The sequence below is a fragment of the Apis florea genome, unplaced genomic scaffold, assembly GCF_048593485.1.
Source record: "Apis florea isolate Af1SG1 unplaced genomic scaffold, ASM4859348v1 contig_3775_pilon, whole genome shotgun sequence".
NCBI lineage: Eukaryota > Metazoa > Arthropoda > Insecta > Hymenoptera > Apidae > Apis > Apis florea.
In genome coordinates this window covers 108,341-121,696 of record NW_028256848.1, presented here as the reverse complement: position 1 = coordinate 121,696, position 13,356 = coordinate 108,341, and the positions used below count along the sequence as shown (strand labels likewise).

The 13,356-nt window shown below is 35.6% G+C and overlaps 1 protein-coding gene across 5 annotated transcripts in view; it reads left to right on the top strand.

The window, feature by feature from the left end:
* The window catches only part of LOC100869318 (rho guanine nucleotide exchange factor 17), a 54,653-nt gene extending 43,185 nt beyond the window's left edge, over positions 1 to 11,468 (top strand). For 3 of the 5 annotated variants that reach the window (XM_012492698.3, XM_086915406.1, XM_086915407.1), the window contains exons 10-24: positions 1,407 to 1,484; positions 2,449 to 2,553; positions 3,041 to 3,157; positions 3,813 to 4,099; positions 4,786 to 4,923; positions 5,110 to 5,201; positions 5,275 to 5,497; positions 6,037 to 6,128; positions 7,054 to 7,321; positions 7,653 to 7,760; positions 8,217 to 8,456; positions 8,603 to 8,670; positions 8,845 to 9,171; positions 10,030 to 10,200; positions 10,665 to 11,247. In XM_012492698.3, the coding sequence (XP_012348152.1) occupies positions 1,407 to 1,484; positions 2,449 to 2,553; positions 3,041 to 3,157; positions 3,813 to 4,099; positions 4,786 to 4,923; positions 5,110 to 5,201; positions 5,275 to 5,497; positions 6,037 to 6,128; positions 7,054 to 7,321; positions 7,653 to 7,760; positions 8,217 to 8,456; positions 8,603 to 8,670; positions 8,845 to 9,171; positions 10,030 to 10,200; positions 10,665 to 10,927 (2,577 nt within the window). In that variant the 3' untranslated portion in view covers positions 10,928 to 11,247. Of the gene's footprint in view, positions 1 to 1,406; positions 1,485 to 2,448; positions 2,554 to 3,040; positions 3,158 to 3,812; positions 4,100 to 4,785; positions 4,924 to 5,109; positions 5,202 to 5,274; positions 5,498 to 6,036; positions 6,129 to 7,053; positions 7,322 to 7,652; positions 7,761 to 8,216; positions 8,457 to 8,602; positions 8,671 to 8,844; positions 9,172 to 10,029; positions 10,201 to 10,664; positions 11,248 to 11,326 lie in introns of those variants that run through there. The other 2 variants (XM_012492699.3, XM_086915409.1) reach the window with 2 other exon arrangements.
* Positions 11,469 to 13,356: the final 1,888 nt, after the last annotated feature.

The following is a 13,356-nucleotide window of genomic DNA, read 5'->3' as shown; positions in this document are numbered from 1 at the left end:
GTACACACACGTATTATATTTCATTGCACTTTCATTGCAAAATAATCCCAGCTATTTTATACATATGGAAGATTTCTGGATATCTAAAATAATTCTGTAATGTTCCGTGAAACACGTACACCGGATAGATTAACAATATCGTTCGGCAAATATCTTCCAATTTTCCTTAATGTCTATAATGTGTCACGAGACGAGAATATCGTCTTGAAAGTCTTCTACATCTTCACGGAATTAAATTCAAAGCGTCATCTCTTCTACGAGATATTAAAAGCAGCGATATCTACGCAGTTTCTATCTCTCTAAGATTTTTCTCGATTCACAAGAAAACAAAAAAAAAAAAAAAAAAGAAGAAGAAGAATTCGAATTCCGCAACATAGTATAACATGGGTAATCTTAAAACTGTTTGATTGTCATATTTTATAAACATCACGGTCCACGATGATTGTTGTTCGAGCCGAGCGATTATTTAACAGCGTAGCCTTGGGGTTTGGATATCAACGATTTTTCATGTCGTCGCTTCAGGTTAGAAAAATAATAGAAAGTTATCCATCAGGAAAGTACAAATAAACAGATATCAATTGTGATTCCAGATCGATAATCCATCTCCTTGTACGAAGTAAACGGAAATGAAAATGTTCTGTTCTTAATGAGAGAATTTCTCGACTTCTTGTAGTGATTTTAACCGATTTTTTACCTCAACGTGAAAATTTTATACAAAATTTTAATATCAATATCTCTTTAAGAATAAACCAGAGCAAACAATGAAAAATTCACTCGTCACAATTGTTATATGCTTATCATAGTTTTATTTCAATTTTACAATTCGCACTGCTGTTCACTAAAATCTTAAGTTTAACACTTTTCCTCGAAACAATTTCAATTTATACTTTTGCGTTGCGTGTTACATTAAAATCCATTTAACTTTTCATCCGGTCTAATCCAAAGAGCCATTAGCATAGAGAAGTCGCTAAAAATATACCCAACACAACTATCCACTCTTTGAAAGTTAAACATCCGCGGAATACCTTAGATCCAATTCATCACGTCCTTCGTGAGTTTCCTCGATCGATTCTCTTGTTTCTTTTTATTCCCGAGGTTGTTCCGCGTCTTCATGTAACCCGATGAACGGTTATTTATCCGCGTTGAAAATAAAGCTTTCCGTCTCTGACTCACGTTGCGTAAGTCGACGAAATTCCGTTCCTCTCTCTCTCTCTCTCTCTCTTTTTGTATTACTGTATTCCGGTTGAATAAAAATCGATTGAACACCGAGTTTCCAATATAAAGTAATACGAGACATTTGTTTTTCCAATTGGATATTTTATTTACAAAAGTGTCAAACTTTCGGTAACGGAATATAGGATTCTGGTTGCGAACGTGAAAACTGACTGAAATTTGATTTGTTCTAGAAATACCTTCAACCGTTGAAAAGCTCCGAAAATGCAGGATTGGTGGACTCTGCGACGGTGGACGAGATATTTTATCAGGTAAAATAATCTTTCGATAAAAGAAGTTTTTCTTCGAAAAGAGAGTTACAGCATAAATTTGTTATAATTTACACACGAACGAGTTTTATGTATATGAATATAAATGTGAAATTAACGATATATTATAGATTATAAATTTGATATATTTAGAAATGTTTAATTAGCTATTCAAATTGTACAAGAAAATTTATAAACAAAATTATCAAATTAAGTACTCCGATATGCGATATTCGGTCTGATTATACACGCATCGTTCCACTTGCCATAAATATACAAACGCGAGAGAAATTGGCTGAAGAACAGCAGACGAGATAAAAAGGTGATAATGAAACGGAAGTTCGTCCACGTGAATTCGTTGTACGTTCGATCGATGTTTGGATACCACGAGTTCCCAATTAATTCGTTGCACCTTCCAATCTTTGATTCTCGTGATGGAAGGAACAATTGTTAATTATTTCTTAATCACTGAAACGCGAACACGTTTAATACGGTATAATGAAACAGGCTGGATACTTTGTTACTAAATGTTACGTGGAGCGAGCAATTACCAGCCCCGTAGACACAATGTCGTATTCCCTAATTACAAGATAATAAACGTTTGTTATGGTTCTATTAAGAGGAATAGGATTACTCGTGTTTGAGGTTTTGTTTAATCAACAGTCACGTTTTACAGTACGAGTTGTAAATTTTGTTGAAATGGAACATGATAGAAGTATTCGTATATTATGATAATTATCGAGAATAACGATAATTTTGTTTTAACATTGCGAGATTATGATTTTTGTGATACTTGGTATTTTGTACATCTAAGCCTCGAAGAGATGTTAACCATTGGTAAATTTGCAACAGTAAAACGAATTCCGTTATTTCTCTAACGATTTATGTTTAACATTCTTTTGAAGCTTTGAATAGAGTTTAGAAAGAACTAAGTCATCAAAAGAGAATTCGAATATACGTGTTTCAGATTCCCGCTATTCTCAATCATCATGAAGTGTTCCTGGAGGAATTACGTAAAAGACTGGATACTTGGGAGCTTAAACAGACGATTGGTGATGTTTTCCTCGATGTGGTACGATTTTCTTATCGAGTACTCGCTTGATAATTCCTAACTAAATTAAACTTTTAAATCGTTGTAACTCAATTATTTTATTTTATAGTACGTATTGATTATTTGAAAATAATTCATATATATATTTTTTCATAGTTTTTAAAGTATAATTTTTATCGAATAAAAAATAGAATATTAAAACATTTTCATTTGAAATATTCAATTCCATTTCTCTGATTTATTGTTCGACTGTCATTCATCTCGATTTTTGCAAAATTTTTCACTCAAAATACTCGAAGTACTCCGGAAATTTACAAGCATTTTATTCGTCACTAGAAAATAATAAATTTCTCGGAAAAGCTGCACAAAGTTATTTAATAAAATATTGATTCTCTATAAAAATATATATTTAAGTTTTCTGCTTTCTGCGTACGAAGTTTTGTACAAATAATCCAAAGAGAAAGAAAATTTAAATTTAATATTAATATTATTCTTCATTCTTTTGTAGTTCACTAAGCCAGTCGTCCTGGAGACATATACCCTTTTCCTTGATAATTGGAAGTCCGCGAGGAAGGCGATAAAAACGACTTGCCAAGCGAAACCGGCTTTCGCGCGATTCCTCGAGGTATACACGCCATGCATTCTTTTTTCTCTCTCCACCAATTAGCATTTTTATCTTCTGCATTGTTAAATAGTAGCTTGGATTTAATTTCATTACGATTCGCTCCATTTCACGTAAATTTCTTAACGCTCGAAATAACTAAGTTATAAGAGAAATGGAAGAATTTATAATCACGAGATTTCGTTTAAAAATATTCCAATTTTTTTCTCTTTTTTTAAATATTCATAATATCAATATTCCTTTATTGTGACGAAGCATTAAGTTGATGCAAAAATAATTATGTTTTTTTACGTATCGATTTTAAAGACTTTAAAGCATTTATCGTAAAAATTAATTTAATAAATATAAAAGTCAATTGATTATTTTTTTCCTAATGTGAAACAAATTTTGTTTAATTAGTTAAATGTTTAAAAAAAGTACAAGATAATCTGTTCGAAGAAAGGTGGATTCATTTAATTTTTTTAAATTTCCTTACATTGTTCCAGAGTTCAAACAGATTAATATTTTCCAAATTTAAAATGATAAAATCTAAATTATTTTTGCAATATAATTTGCAATAATTCGATAATAATAATTTTAATAAAAAGAAATCATTCTCGTTCTATTCCTTTCCTCCGAAATCGCAGAGATTTAACATTATTCCTTTCGATCGTGACAGACAATGGAACGAGAGCACAAAGGGAAACTTGGACTGGATCAGTTATTGATCAAACCGGTGCAGAAGATACCCCGTTACGAGTTGCTGATCCAGAGGCTGTTGAAGCACACCGACACCACGCATCCTGATTTCGAGTTGCTACAAGCTGCCCAAAAAGAGGTGCACGAGTTGGTCGTAAAGATCAATTGCACGGAAAGGGAGTCTCTCGAGTGGGAGCAACAGCAAACTACGTTAAGGGAGGTTCAGGCGCTCGTCGAAGGACTGGCTGGTATCGTGACGAACGACAGGTGAACTTTTTTTTTCTTTTTTTGATATAATTAAGGGAAAAATTTGAAAAACAAACAAATTTCGTACACGCTAAATAATTAAACAAATAAGAATTTATATTTTTCTTCGATAAAGTTAAATCCATCGAGATGAAATTTATTTTATGTGATAGAGAATATTGTTCGACTTAGAATTTTTAAAAAATGAGGAAAATAAGAATCGAACGTAATTACATTCTTCACTGAATATTATAAAATTTCAATTTTCTCGTGAAGATCGTTAAATATCAATTTTTTATTTTAAACAATTTCTCGATTGAACGTTACTATGAAAGTTTAATATTTCTCGTTAATATACCGTGTAAATATAGTACGAGGGAAAAATAAACGAGGAAGAAATTGAAACGTATTAAAAAATATTTTTAAAATTCATCGAATTCGTGTTTTTTTTTTTTTTTTTTGCACGATTCACGGGAGGGAATAAAGGGGAACGAGATTAAAATGACATTAACCGCACAATAGAGCCCTCGATTGAGTAGCTGCGCGTAAAACGTTGCACTCGGCTCTTCGTTTCATCGTCAAGTGTTCAACCTCTAAGCGTGCACGCCGTATCGATTCCCAATACCGATGCGTGTCACGCGATGGAAATTGCTGTGAAAACAAAAAAGATTCATCTGAAAATGACACGAGTCCGTTCTATGCCGCAGAGCGTTCATTCGCCAAGATCTGGTCACGATCGCGTCGAACCAAGGAACCAGAAAGGAAAGGGCGCTATTCTTATTTTCCGATTTACTCGTTATCACCAGCATCAAGAGGAGGAGCGGAACTATCAGAAAACCATCGACGTGAGTATATCCTTTCGAAACATTTAAAATAAAAATTCATATTATTTTCACATCGAACTTGATATTACTTCAACGAAAGCGTACGATTTCAAATTGGTGAAGCTTATTATCGATATTTAATTCGAAGGGATAATAATATTTTATAGTTTTTCTATATACTTATGCTTTCGTTTTCTGTCTGAATAGCTCCTGCCCGAATAGTCTGGTTGGCCTACTCGAAGCGAACAAGTACAAAATGCTAATGAGAATACCATTGGACGATTTAGAAGTTATGAAAGGTAAACGAGTGTCTAAATTTTTCGTCTATAGTCGTTTGGAAGATTGAAATAAAGGAAACGTTGCTCTAAACAGCCAAAGATGAAAATTTGAGGCGGATGGCCCGCGAAGTGGATCATCTGCGCGAAGACTGCGCAACGTTGACCCAACTTCAGGAGTTGGCATCCACGTTGCACAGTGCGAAGCAACAATTGGAGGATCTCATCAAGGATATGCTGGGCCAGGCGCAGCGTCAATTAGCCGAGAGGAACGCGGCGCATTCGCAGTTGGCTTGTCTGGAATTAACGCTTAATACTCAGTAAGTAACGACTTCATTCGTCGAGCGATCATTCAAAAATATCCGGCATTGGAAAGTCAATCAAAATTGAACGGACGTAATCACATCGATATTTAAATCGTCATTTATTAATAAACGTTTCAGTCACCGCAGATGTTAACTTGCGAAACGTTAAAAGCTTTTAAAATCGCTCGTGAATTCTTTTCATAATTTACAACAGTTCCCATTAAACGAGTCCCGCTTTCCAATTCCATTGTGTCCAATTCCTTTATGCGCAAAGTTCGCGCGCACATCTTCGCTCGAACGTTATTCACGTATGTAACAAACCACAATCCGAGATGACAACGTAAGAATCCTCGGCTCGATATTACACACAGTGACAGTTTATCGAACGCAAACATTTCATCCCATTAGCCGCTCATAAAGCGGTCCAACTTTACAATAAACGTATTTTTGCGCTTTGTTCATCTCACGTTCCAGGTACACGTGCATCGAACCGTGTACAATATGCAACGTGACTTAAAAACGACTCGTGTGACACCTGTTTCGTGTATTTTCAGAGCTGGAATCGAGAACATTTCCGTGATGTTCACGAAACCGGACAAAAGAGCCAGCTGGGAGGAGAGTTTCAACGAGGCTAAACAAAAGTTAGGTGAGTGGGACTGTAATGTAATTCACGAAGGTGATAAAATATAACTTTGCTCAAACGAAATGTAATTTTTCTGAAGTTTTCTTTACGAAGATGAAGGATATTCCTTTTAGCTCGTGTTTTTTAGGAATTGTGCCTATGTATACGAATGGTGGTTACGTGTCTATTGATCGCTTATAGACTATTTGCAAACGTTTCGTCAGCGTTTGAAGACGTTAGCGAGTATTGTTCTGAAGGCATTAATTCTTGACAAATGTTGACAAGTGTTTGTATTCGTACCCGAGAGATGTCTTCATCAATTTATCCAGAGACTCGTAAATATTAATGAAACAATCGAAGATAATGTCGATTTTCACTTGATTACCAATTGTTATCATGTTTGTTTTTTTAATATACCTTCACTTTCTCATGCTAATAATTTTTCAATACTATTACACGACGTTTCTTCCAGGAAACTAGATTTCACACACGAGTTTACACTCGTGTTCTTAGAAACGTAGCCACGTTTCTATGCCCCTTTTGCTTTCATAGTTCGATTGTTTAGATTCTCTTACATTCACACGTGCTCTCTCCTCCGTAATTCAACACATTTGGAAGTAGACTCAACTAGAAATATACGTGCACGATTTGTACTTTCATGAATCTTTCTTATCATACGAATCTTCTGCGTTTACCAAATGTTAAAACCTTTCCTTTTTCTTTCATTAATTCATTCGAATATACCAAATATTAAAATCGACAATAGCTTCAAACTTATGATTCACTCTTCATTCTTCATTTTTATTATTCTTTCTAAAATAAATGGTTAAATGAATTAAATTAAGAAGCAGACAAACTTGCAACTACTTTCTTATTCAAGTAAAAAATTCTTTTTACACATAAGTATTCTTTCTTGCTCTTACCTGTGTCGATGTGTCTCGACTTACAGCGTTGTCCGCTGATAGGAGGCCCTGCCCAGAATTTGTGGGACCTCTGCCGATTCGAAAGACTCGGGCTGGCTTGCAGTTCACCTGTGCTGCGCCTACTTTGGCCAATGGACAAGGCTCGAGAGATGTTTGGGTGTGCAACAGCGACGGCTACGTGGGCCAAGTGTGCGTGTTGAGTCTGACACCGGAACCGCCGCAGGTGACATCTTGCAATGGCGTTTGCAACGCGAGGATCTTGTGCGTCGCTGGAATTCCAGCTTGCACCCAAAGGTGAGATACCAAATGCCTGAATACCAAACTCGAGCTGCGACTCTTTAAGCGTTCATTAAAAAAGTTGCTCGAAAGCTTTGTTGAAATATTAGCGAATAATTTTATCTAAAATTTAAATGAAATAAAAAGTATTTTCACGATTAAATTATTCTTCCAATGACACGTGACTATCTGACAATTGAAAGTTTCGAGCAGCTATGTGAGAACTATTTAATTTTGCGAGATCTTTGAGAAGAGAGAAGAAACGGTTGCTGATAATGAATTTTTTTTTTTGTAATACTTTGTAGAGGCTGGTAGAAGGGGGCCTTACTTTATTTGTGTTGTATTTTAGATCGAATTCGTGCGTGACTAACAACATTTCATTCGCGAACAGTAAGAGCGGCATAAGCATCTCGGTCCAGGATGTCGATGCCAGTGGCGGGAACATACAGTTAGATAGGTAATACTCTTGACTGAAAATTTGAATCAGGAAATAGTGTTGTATAACGAGGAGTCAACTGCACTTATTTATGATCTCAAATCTTCGTTTATCTCACGTTTTGAGTACATGTTCAAAAAAAATTCTAATCAGAAGAATTCCGTTACTTCTTACATTTTTGTTATAATTTTGAAATTATAATTGGTTGATTTCTTGTTATAAAATATCTTATGAAAGAAAAAGAAATATGTTGTTTCAAAAATATATCCATTGTGAAGCACAATGTGTTCACTTAAGTAAAAATAAGCATAAATGTAAAATGATTCTTGTTAATACATTTTCTTTCGTCGATTTTTAATGGAAAGATACGTTAAGAGGCTATTTTTTTTTTTTTTTTTTTAAGGAAATTCTTGCAATTATTTTAATACGTAATTATTTAGTAAATTTCACGGTTTATCTAAGAAAGCTGTTTTGCAGTAGCTCGAGCTCCGATGACTCGGACTCGGACGACATTCCATGTGCAGATACGGGTAGCCTGAGTTTGAGTGGCGACGTTCCCAGTATCGATAATGTTACAACAGAGGAGGATGTCAATCAACCAACAATGTGGCTAGGTACCGAAGATGGATGTATACACGTTTACAATTGCAATGACAACATCAGGATAAAAAAGAACAAAGTGAAAATACAGCACAACAGCAGCGTGCATTGCATCATGTAAGGGTTTTATCGAATCAACATATCAAAACAATGACACGTCTCGTCTAAATTCTATCAATAAACTAATCGATTATAGCGACAGCTTCGTATGAAACTTAATTTCTTTTTTTTTTCTTCTTCTTGTTTATTCTCATTTATTACAGATATTTGGACAATAAAGTGTTCGTTTCACTCGCCAATGGAGACATCACCGTCTATTCTCGAGATCATAGTAAGTCATCATATATAAATTTTATACGAAAAGAAATGAATAAAAACATTGTAAAATATAAACGATAAGTTAAAATAAATCTCGTGTAAAAATTCGAAATAAGATATTCTTTGGCACGTGATTTACAATAAATCAAACAGTCTTAATTTATATAAAATTGTTGTATAATTGTAGTGGGTGGTTGGAACACACCTGATCCAACGTCGGTATCGGTGGGTACCGTCGCTTCTCCAGTGACTAAAATGCTTCCTGTATCCGGTAAACTTTGGTGCGGATGCCACAATTCGGTGAAGATTCTCAACACCCACACGTTGGATATAGAGCATACGTTCGCCGTTAGCAACGACACATCTTTGTCCGTTTCCTGCATGGCGAGTTCCGGTGGATTAGGAGTGTGGATCTCTTTGCACAATAGCGCCGTGCTGCGATTATTCCATTCTGGTAGCTACGAATGCTTGACAGATATCAATATAGCACCAGCTGTCACCAAAATGCTTACCAGTAAGTTTCTACGTGTCTTGATACATTGTCTTGACTACCTGTGATACTCTATTCTTCGCATATAATTAATCATATCTTTTATCTTCTTTTGTCGAGAATTAGAGATTGAAAAAAGAAAATTAAAAATGGGATCAAATATATCGTAAATAGATTCCTTTCTTTGATTCGATAATTTCACTTTGAGAAATACTATGAGTTATACAATTGACTAGTGAATTCTTTGTATTGGAATTGCAATTGGATTGGATTTGTATTGTTACATGTTTAACTTGATCTCATTCAATACGACTTTAACAAAGATTTTTCGTAGTGTAATAAATGTAAATGTAAGTATGTGATACATGTTTCTTTTCTAGAGATATTTATAAAATAGTACAATATGTTATATTTTTCTTCGTTGTTTTAAAAAAAAAAAATACCTAAAGGTTTCGTTAGACGATAAAATAAAGAATTTTACCTGAGATAACAGGCCATTAAATTGGAACAAGAAATTCCCCTTAGTAGTCTCGCTTTCCAAATTCTTTTCACTAGTAGTAGACTAACGGTTGTCGTTCACAAATTGGGACACTGGTCCTGGCCTATTTCTGGGTCTGTTTGAGTATACACAAAGAATCAATTTAAAATATACCAAAAATTTTATAATCATTTTATACATATTTTTAAACGGACATATCCTTTAAAAAATATTATTAAAAGTAATATAAGAAAAGTAAGAAAAAGTTGTTACCTTTACCATAAAATTCTCTATAACTATTATATTAAACGATATTTTATTTTTCAGATATAACGATCGAAGAAATTGTTTTTCTCTCGTACTCTGTGGTATTTATTTTAATGGAAGCTTTAAACTTGCTGCAGGTTGCGATGACATAATACGACAGCACAAGGCTGCCTGTCTCAGGGTCACCGCACTTTTGGCTTGCAACGAGTTGCTTTGGATCGGCACGAGCGCCGGTGTACTATTGACCGTGCCAATTCCCCATATAAAGCCATCCACTCAGAGGATGTCTCAACCACCGATCGTGACTGGTACGTATTGACGTCACGTTCAATCGTTTATAATCGCCGCTCGTTGCTTCCGATATAATTAGAATCTGGCCACTGTGCGAATTGCTTCGTGGCTACATCGCGAGTGTCCGCTCGATCAATCATTTGCAAAATTCATCCCTTCTCGTGCATCTGCGTAAATAAATTTCCGGAAACATCGCTACTAGGCTTTCAATCTTTGTTATAATTTAATTTCAATATTTGTGATACTCTGTTGCAAGAAAATCAGAGCTTCTGAACCGAGGGATAGATTTTATTTCGCTCGTTTTTCGAATTATTCGCACGAATTATGCCACGTGCACGAAGTTAAGATTCATTTAAAGAGAATCGAAGGACATAAGTTTGGAAATTGGGTAGTATAAATGTTTTGTCGATTGTCAATGCTAGATGCGGATGTTTTCTGGATTCTGATTTCAAGATCACTTATTTTGTCTCTCTTTTTTCAGGTATTCCTCATGGACATACCGGACACGTGCGTTTCCTCACTTGCGTGGAAACGATAACCCCGCCAAAACCAGACCCGCGTCCAAAGGTGAACAGATATTCTCTGAAATCTAACAAAGCACAACAGAACAACATCAATCGTGGAAAACTGTTGGTAATATCCGGTGGAGACGGTTACGAGGATTTCAGAGGTCCACAGGCATCCGCCGAGCTGCAGGCTGGTCGCGAGGATTCGACCAATCATCTGCTGCTTTGGAAAGTGTGATCTGACCTGGCACGGCCCTCGGTAAGATCGATTAAAAACAATTGTTACGATCAAATTGTTGTGCTCGATTTTATAGATTTATGTTTTCAACACGTTTGAGATCATATGTATGTACAAATTTCATCGTTAGAAATGTAAAACTCGAAAGAAACGAAAGAGAAACTTCATGGGATTCCGTGGACGATGATCCCGGATCCGGGGTCTTCATATCTTTTGCCACGGCGCTCTTTTGATTTCTCGATGATATCCCTATTTCTTCTCTAATGTGTACGTTTTTATCGTAGAAATATAATCATTACGAAATGCGAAGTCGCAAAGCATTGGCGTTTCATTTACATATTTTCCACATTAAAGGAAGCAAATTCCATTTCGTTGATTTCTAAAATTGTAATTTTACAGGTAAGGGCCGCATTTTACTCACATCGGCACGACATGCCGTGGGATTCATTGTTGCGTGTGCAATTCACACGTAGTCGGGTCCGTCATTGTCCGATCGTGACTGTTCAGGACGTGTTCGCCCGACGATTTTTCAGGGAACGCGGGAAGGTTCTCTGGCTGATTTTGGCCGAGTGGATCAAAACCAGGATAAGGGAGGTCCGTTATTATTAAAGTGCCAAGAAGCAAACCTCCGTGGAACCAGATATGTTTTGTTTCTGATCTTTACTGTCTAATAACGACAAATGATCAGACCTTTGCCATAATTTATTCGACTCTTGCTGGATTGTTCTGCGACAGAACTGAAAATCGGTTCGCTGAAATCAAACTCAAAACCAGACGAACATCTCAAGCCCTCGCTTGCTTAGACTATCATCAAAAACTGTGCAAGTCTGATATCGCTTAACGTGATCTGATCTTTTTGAATTTCATATTTGATTTCAGAAAATCGATTCCATGCAAATTTGTACTTTTGCACCAGTTTGAAATAGAAAAAGTTGGTTTTCTCTCGATGACGCCGGCAATTAATTCGTCGGCTGATCATTCAATGTGTCGATACACTTCGATGTTCAATAAAGGAGAAAAGGGTATACGGGTGAATCGTATGTGATCGTATACTCGCGTATTGATTCGCTCGCGAGTGTATATCCCTGCTGCGTCAAATGTATAATATTACACGTTGGAATTAAACATTGAAACGAAATGGATTATGATACCTGGAAGAGCGTTGAATCGAGCTTATATTACGTGACTATTGGCCTAAAAATACCATATAAAACGTTAGAAGGGAGCTAATCGAGTTAAAAGTGCCAAAACGAATTTATCATTGTCCATCGATCGACGCCTCGCGCTCGACAAGTAGTAGACGCGTAATAACATAACACGTTTTATTAATTATTCACCGATCGTAAGAGAATGTGTTTCATGTTTAATCGCTAATGGAATTCCAGTGAAAATTCTTTTTTCCTTCGCAGCTCAGACTGGATAAATATTTAACCTCGGCCACGAATCAATTTATTTCGGATTGGAACGTGATAATATTGTTGTTGTTGTTGTTGTTGTTAATCGAGGGAATTAGAATTTATATGGTCGGATAGGAGAGATTAGGAACGATCGAATGAATTGTTCAATTGTTAAAAGGGAGACGAAATTGGAATTTGTATAATATAATATTTTTTGTCCTCCCATAGATATTTTTTTATTTGGACGAAGACGTTGTTGAAAGTAGTGAAAAGAAAAAAGAAAAGAATTATTAAAAGCTTAATAAAAGAGATTGTATAAATCGCAAACGGATAAAAAGGAATTCTTCAAAGAATTCTTCAAAGAATTGTTCATCTTCGTCGCGATAATTCTTACGCTCTACGAGGAAAAATCGTTTTGTTCGTCTATCTATGTATTAAATGGTACAAAATTCGAGAGGCCAATTCGCATAGTTTCCCCTGCAGTACCTTCACGGTACTTCTCGATAGTTATTAAGCTATTTATACACGTCCCGCGCGTTTTATTCGCTTCAATTTTTACAATTAGAGTAATGATCTGACTTTTTTACGAGTTTGAACGATTCGAGGATGTATCGATCATACGTAAATAAACATACAGCGTTTGACAATAATTAATTGATATCGAAATACTTCACATAGTCGCTACGCAAGACCAAGTGTTGCGTTCCACGATAGAGATCTTGATTTTTATGATGTTTAATCGTATCTTCGATTTGCGCACTTTCGTCCTTATTGATTTCTCGAAATTGATTATTTCCGCACGAGAATTATTCGCATTCGCACGTCGATCGGTTCCTTGATAAACTAAGAAAGAATCGCAAATTTTTCAAATTTTGCACTTTTAATACGATGATTCGTTTGAAAAGCCGAGGACATTTTACAACTTCGGATGTTACTTTTTGAATCTTTGTCGATTCACGAATCTTCTTCCATTCATTTTACCAACTTTAGATCTCTCACGGAGCCAAGGTTAGGCGTTTTAGGATACGTATA